The 7,227-nt window shown below is 58.2% G+C and overlaps 1 protein-coding gene across 1 annotated transcript; it reads right to left on the reverse strand.

Annotated features, from left to right (window-relative positions):
- Window positions 1–2,151, reverse strand: LOC129834937 (skin secretory protein xP2-like). The gene is made up of 4 exons (XM_055900307.1): window positions 2,096–2,151; window positions 1,411–1,686; window positions 1,194–1,350; window positions 1–1,090 (listed from the first exon to the last, which is right to left on the reverse strand). The coding sequence occupies exons 1-4, from the start codon at window positions 2,149–2,151 to the stop codon at window positions 521–523; spliced, it is 1,059 nt and encodes a 352-aa protein (XP_055756282.1). The 3' UTR covers window positions 1–520.
- Window positions 2,152–7,227: the final 5,076 nt, after the last annotated feature.

The raw sequence follows: 7,227 nt of genomic DNA on the forward strand, positions 1-7,227 counted from the left end.
GACTATGCTTCAGAAGGGCAGGGGCAGGTAGACTATGCTTCAGAGGAGCAGGGGTAGGTATACTATGCTTCAGAGGGGCAGGGGCAGGTAAACTATGCTTCAGAGGGGCAGGGGCAGGTAGACTATGCTTCAGATTGGCAGGGGAAGGTAGACTACGCTTCAAAGGGGCAGGGGCAGGTAGACTATGCTTCAGAGGAGCAGGGGTAGGTAGACTACGCTTCAGAGGGGCAGGGGCAGGTAGACTACTCTTCAGAGGGGCAGGGGCAGGTAGACTATGCTTCAGAGGGGCAGGGGTAGGTAGACAACGCTTCAGAGGGGCAGGGGCAGGTAGACTACGCTTCAGAGGGGCAGGGGATTGGTAGACTATATCTTTCAGAGGAGCAGGGGCAGGTAGACTATGCTTCAGAGGGGCAAGGGAAGGTAGACTACGCTTCAGAGGGGCAGGCACTGGTAGACTATGCTTCAGAGGGGCAGGGGCAGGTAGACTACGCTTCAGAGGGGCAGGGGCAGGTAGACTACGCTATAGAGGGGCAGGGGCAGGTAGTCTATGCTTCAGAGGGGCAGGGGAAGGTAGACTACGCTTCAGAGGGGCAGGTGCAGGTAGACTATGCTTCAGAGGGGCAGGGGCAGGTATACTATGCTTCAGAGGGGCAGGGGCAGGTAGACTACGCTTCAGAAGGGCAGGGGCAGGTAGACTACGCTTCAGAGGAGCAGGGGCAGGTAGACTACTCTTCAGAGGGGCAGGGGCAGGTACACTACTCTTCAGAGGGGCAGGGGCATTTGGACGACGCTTCAGAGGGGCAGGGGCAGGTAGACTAGGCTTCAGAGGGGCAGGGGCAGGTATACTATGCTTCAGAGGGGCAGGGGCAGGTAGACTAGGCTTCAGAGGGGCAGGGGCAGGTATAATATGCTTCAGAGGGGCAGGGGCAGGTAGACTACGCTTCAGATGGGCAGGGGCAGGTAGATTACGCTTCAGAGGGGCAGGGGCAGATAGACTACGCTTCAGAGGGGCAGGGGCAGGTAGACTATTCTTCAGAGGAGCAGGGGCAGGTAGACTATTCTTCAGAGGAGCAGGGGCAGGTAGACTATGCTTCAGAGGGGCAGGGGCAGGTAGACTATGCTTCAGAGGGGCAGGGGATTGGTAGACTATGCTTCAGAGGGGCAGGGGCAGGTATACTATGCTTCAGAGGGGCAGGGGCAGGTAGACTCCGCTTCAGAGGGGCAGGGGCAGGTAGACTACGCTTCAGAGGGGCAGGGGCAGGTAGACTATGCTTCAGAGGGGCAGGGGCAGGTAGACTACGCTTCAGAGGGGCAGGGGCAGGTAGACTACGCTTCAGAGGGGCAGGTAGACTATGCTTCAGAGGGGCAGGGGCAGGTAGACTACGCTTCAGAGGGGCAGGTAGACTATGCTACAGAGGGGCAGGGGCAGGTAGACTATGCTTCAGAGGAGCAGGGGCAGGTATACTATGCTTCAGAGGGGCAGGGGCAGGTAAACTATGCTTCAGAGGGGCAGGGGCAGGGGCAGGTAGACTATGCTTCAGAGGGGCAGGGGAAGGTAGACTACGCTTCAGAGGGGCAGGGGCAGGTAGACTATGCTTCAGAGGAGCAGGGGCAGGTAGACTACGCTTCAGAGGGGCAGGGGCAGGTAGACTATGCTTCAGAGGGGCAGGGGATTGGTAGGCTATGCTTCAGAGGGTCAGGGGCAGGTATACTATGCTTCAGAGGGGCAGGGGCAGGTAGACTACGCTTCAGAGGGGCAGGGGCAGGTAGACTATGCTTCAGAGGGGCAGGGGCAGGTAGACTACGCTTCAGAGGGGCAGGGGCAGGTAGACTACGCTTCAGAGGGGCAGGTAGACTATGCTTCAGAGGGGCAGGGGCAGGTAGACTACGCTTCAGAGGGGCAGGGGCAGGTAGACTATATTCAGAGGGCCAGGTAGACTACGCTTCAGAGGGGTAAGGGCAGGTATACTGTGCTTCAGAGGGGCAGGGGCAGGTAGACTATGCTTCAGAGTGGCAGGGGATTGAAAGACTATACTTCAGAGGGGCAGGGGAAGGTAGACTATGCTTAAGAGGGGCAGGGGAAGGTAGACTATGCTTCAGAGGGGCAGGTGGACTATGCTTCAGAAGGGCAGGGGCAGGTAGACTATGCATCAGAGGTGCAGGGGCAGGTAGACTATGCTTCAGAGGAGCAGGGGCAGGTAGACTATGCTTCAGAGGGGCAGGGGCAGGTAGACTATGCTTCAGAATGGCAGGGGATTGGTAGACTATGCTTCAGATGGGCAGGGGCAGGTAGATTACGCTTCAGAGGGGCAGGGGCAGATAGACTACGCTTCAGAGGGGCAGGGGCAGGTAGACTATTCTTCAGAGGAGCAGGGGCAGGTAGACTATTCTTCAGAGGAGCAGGGGCAGGTAGACTATGCTTCAGAGGGGCAGGGGCAGGTAGACTATGCTTCAGAGGGGCAGGGGATTGGTAGACTATGCTTCAGAGGGGCAGGGGCAGGTATACTATGCTTCAGAGGGGCAGGGGCAGGTAGACTCCGCTTCAGAGGGGCAGGGGCAGGTAGACTACGCTTCAGAGGGGCAGGGGCAGGTAGACTATGCTTCAGAGGGGCAGGGGCAGGTAGACTACGCTTCAGAGGGGCAGGGGCAGGTAGACTACGCTTCAGAGGGGCAGGTAGACTATGCTTCAGAGGGGCAGGGGCAGGTAGACTACGCTTCAGAGGGGCAGGTAGACTATGCTTCAGAGGGGCAGGGGCAGGTAGACTATGCTTCAGAGGAGCAGGGGTAGGTATACTATGCTTCAGAGGGGCAGGGGCAGGTAAACTATGCTTCAGAGGGGCAGGGGCAGGGGCAGGTAGACTATGCTTCAGAGGGGCAGGGGAAGGTAGACTACGCTTCAGAGGGGCAGGGGCAGGTAGACTATGCTTCAGAGGAGCAGGGGCAGGTAGACTACGCTTCAGAGGGGCAGGGGCAGGTAGACTATGCTTCAGAGGGGCAGGGGATTGGTAGGCTATGCTTCAGAGGGTCAGGGGCAGGTATACTATGCTTCAGAGGGGCAGGGGCAGGTAGACTACGCTTCAGAGGGGCAGGGGCAGGTAGACTATGCTTCAGAGGGGCAGGGGCAGGTAGACTACGCTTCAGAGGGGCAGGGGCAGGTAGACTACGCTTCAGAGGGGCAGGTAGACTATGCTTCAGAGGGGCAGGGGCAGGTAGACTACGCTTCAGAGGGGCAGGGGCAGGTAGACTATATTCAGAGGGCCAGGTAGACTACGCTTCAGAGGGGTAAGGGCAGGTATACTGTGCTTCAGAGGGGCAGGGGCAGGTAGACTATGCTTCAGAGTGGCAGGGGATTGAAAGACTATACTTCAGAGGGGCAGGGGAAGGTAGACTATGCTTAAGAGGGGCAGGGGAAGGTAGACTATGCTTCAGAGGGGCAGGTAGACTATGCTTCAGAAGGGCAGGGGCAGGTAGACTATGCATCAGAGGTGCAGGGGCAGGTAGACTATGCTTCAGAGGAGCAGGGGTAGGTATACTATGCTTCAGAGGGGCAGGGGCAGGTAAACTATGCTTCAGAGGGGCAGGGGCAGGTAGACTATGCTTCAGAGGGGCAGGGGAAGGTAGACTACGCTTCAAAGGGGCAGGGGCAGGTAGACTATGCTTCAGAGGAGCAGGGGCAGGTAGACTACGCTTCAGAGGTGCAGGGGCAGGTAGACTACGCTATAGAGGGGCAGGGGCAGGTAGACTATGCTTCAGAGGGGCAAGGGCAGGTAGACTACGCTTCAGAGGGGCAGGGGCAGGTAGACTATATTTCAGAGGGGCAGGGGCAGGTATACTATGCTTCAGAGGGGCAGGGGTAGGTAGACTACGCTTCAGAGGGGCAGGGGCAGGTAGACTACTCTTCAGAGGGGCAGGGGCAGGTAGACTATGCTTCAGAGGGGCAGGGGTAGGTAGACAACGCTTCAGAGGGGCAGGGGCAGGTAGACTACGCTTCAGAGGGGCAGGGGATTGGTAGACTATATCTTTCAGAGGAGCAGGGGCAGGTAGACTATGCTTCAGAGGGGCAAGGGAAGGTAGACTACGCTTCAGAGGGGCAGGCACTGGTAGACTATGCTTCAGAGGGGCAGGGGCAGGTAGACTACGCTTCAGAGGGGCAGGGGCAGGTAGACTACGCTATAGAGGGGCAGGGGCAGGTAGTCTATGCTTCAGAGGGGCAGGGGAAGGTAGACTACGCTTCAGAGGGGCAGGTGCAGGTAGACTATGCTTCAGAGGGGCAGGGGCAGGTATACTATGCTTCAGAGGGGCAGGGGCAGGTAGACTACGCTTCAGAAGGGCAGGGGCAGGTAGACTACGCTTCAGAGGAGCAGGGGCAGGTAGACTACTCTTCAGAGGGGCAGGGGCAGGTAGACTATGCTTCAGAGGGGCAGGGGCATTTGGACGACGCTTCAGAGGGGCAGGGGCAGGTAGACTAGGCTTCAGAGGGGCAGGGGCAGGTATACTATGCTTCAGAGGGGCAGGGGCAGGTAGACTAGGCTTCAGAGGGGCAGGGGCAGGTATAATATGCTTCAGAGGGGCAGGGGCAGGTAGACTACGCTTCAGATGGGCAGGGGCAGGTAGATTACGCTTCAGAGGGGCAGGGGCAGATAGACTACGCTTCAGAGGGGCAGGGGCAGGTAGACTATTCTTCAGAGGAGCAGGGGCAGGTAGACTATTCTTCAGAGGAGCAGGGGCAGGTAGACTACGCTTCAGAGGGGCAGGGGCAGGTAGACTATGCTTCAGAGGGGCAGGGGATTGGTAGACTATGCTTCAGAGGGGCAGGGGCAGGTATACTATGCTTCAGAGGGGCAGGGGCAGGTAGACTCCGCTTCAGAGGGGCAGGGGCAGGTAGACTACGCTTCAGAGGGGCAGGGGCAGGTAGACTATGCTTCAGAGGGGCAGGGGCAGGTAGACTACGCTTCAGAGGGGCAGGGGCAGGTAGACTACGCTTCAGAGGGGCAGGTAGACTATGCTTCAGAGGGGCAGGGGCAGGTAGACTACGCTTCAGAGGGGCAGGTAGACTATGCTTCAGAGGGGCAGGGGCAGGTAGACGATGCTTCAGAGGGGCAGGGGCAGGTAGACTACGCTTCAGGGGGGCAGGGGCAGGTATACTATGCTTCAGAGGGCCAGGTAGACTACGCTTCAGAGGGGCAGGGGCAGGTATACTGTGCTTCAGAGGGGCAGGGGCAGGTAGACTACGCTTCAGAGGGGCAGGGGCAGGTAGACTATATTCAGAGTGGCAGCGGATTGAAAGACTATACTTCAGAGGGGCAGGGGCAGGTAGACTATGCTTCAGAGGGGCAGGGGCAGGTAGACTACGCTTCAGAGGGGCAGGGGCAGGTATACTATGCTTCAGAGGGCCAGGTAGACTACGCTTCAGAGGGGCAGGGGCAGGTATACTGTGCTTCAGAGGGGAAGGGGCAGGTAGACTATGCTTCAGAGGGGCAGGGGATTGAAAGACTATACTTCAGAGGGGCAGGGGCAGGTAGACTATGCTTCAGAGTGGCAGGTAGACTATGCTTCAGAGGGGCAGGTAGACTATGCTTCAGAAGAGCAGGGGCAGAAAGACTATGATTCAGAGGGGCAGGGGCAGGTAGACTATGCTTCAGAGGAGCAGGGGCAGGTATACTATGCTTCAGAGGGGCAGTGGCAGGTAAACTATGCTTCAGAGGGGCAGGGGCAGGGGCAGGTAGACTATGCTTCAGAGGGGCAGGGGAAGGTAGACTACGCTTCAGAGGGGCAGGGGCAGGTAGACTATGCTTCAGAGGAGCAGGGGCAGGTAGACTACGCTTCAGAGGGGCAGGGGCAGGTAGACTATGCTTCAGAGGGGCAGGGGATTGGTAGGCTATGCTTCAGAGGGTCAGGGGCAGGTATACTATGCTTCAGAGGGGCAGGGGCAGGTAGACTACGCTTCAGAGGGGCAGGGGCAGGTAGACTATGCATCAGATGGGCAGGGGCAGGTAGACTACACTTCAGAGGGGCAGGGGCAGGTAGACTACGCTTCAGAGGGGCAGGTAGACTATGCTTCAGAGGGGCAGGGGCAGGTAGACTACGCTTCAGAGGGGCAGGGGCAGGTAGACTATATTCAGAGGGCCAGGTAGACTACGCTTCAGAGGGGTAAGGGCAGGTATACTGTGCTTCAGAGTGGCAGGGGATTTTAAGACTATACTTTAGAGGGGCAGGGGAAGATAGACTATGCTTCAGAGGGGCAGGGGAAGGTAGACTATGCTTCAGAGGGGCAGGTAGACTATGCTTCAGAAGGGCAGGGGCAGGTAGACTATGCATCAGAGGTGCAGGGGCAGGTAGACTATGCTTCAGAGGAGCAGGGGTAGGTATACTATGCTTCAGAGGGGCAGGGGCAGGTAAACTATGTTTCAGAGGGGCAGGGGCAGGTAGACTATGCTTCAGAGGGGCAGGGGAAGGTAGACTACACTTCAGAGGGGCAGGGGCAGGTAGACTATGCTTCAGAGGAGCAGGGGCAGGTAGACTACGCTTCAGAGGGGCAGGGGCAGGTAGACTATGCTTCAGAGGGGCAGGGGCAGGTAGACTACGCTTCAGAGGGGCAGGTAGACTATGCTTCAGAGGGGCAGGGGCAGGTAGACTATGCTTCAGAGGGGCAGGTAGACTACGCTTCAGAGGGGCAGGTAGACTATATTTCAGAGGGGCAGGGGCAGGTAGACTACGCTTCAGAGGGGCATGGGCAGGTAGACTATGCTTCAGAGGGGCAGGGGCAGGTAGACTATGCTTCAGAAGGGCAGGGGCAGGTGGACGACGCTTCAGAGGGGCAGGGGCAGGTATACTACGCTTCAGAGGGGCAGGGGCAGGTATACTATGCTTTAGAGGTGCACGGGCAGGTAGACTACGCTTCAGAGGGGCAGGGGCAGGTATAATATGCTTCAGAGGGCCAGGGGCAGGTATACTGCGCTTCAGATGGGCAGGGGCAGGTAGATTACGCTTCAGAGGGGCAGTGGCAGGTAGACTACGCTTCAGAGGACAGGGGCAGGTAGACTATGCTTCGGAGGGGCAGGGGGAGGTAGACAACGCTTCAGAGGGGCAGGGGCAGGTAGACTACGCTTCAGAGGGGCAGGGGCAGGTATACTGTGCTTCAGAGGGGCAGGGGCAGGTAGACTACGCTTCAGAGGGGCAGGGGCAGGTAGACTATGCTTCAGAGGGGCAGGGGCAGGTAGACTATGC

The sequence above is a fragment of the Salvelinus fontinalis genome, chromosome 35 (assembly GCF_029448725.1).
Source record: "Salvelinus fontinalis isolate EN_2023a chromosome 35, ASM2944872v1, whole genome shotgun sequence".
NCBI classification, from domain to species: domain Eukaryota; kingdom Metazoa; phylum Chordata; class Actinopteri; order Salmoniformes; family Salmonidae; genus Salvelinus; species Salvelinus fontinalis.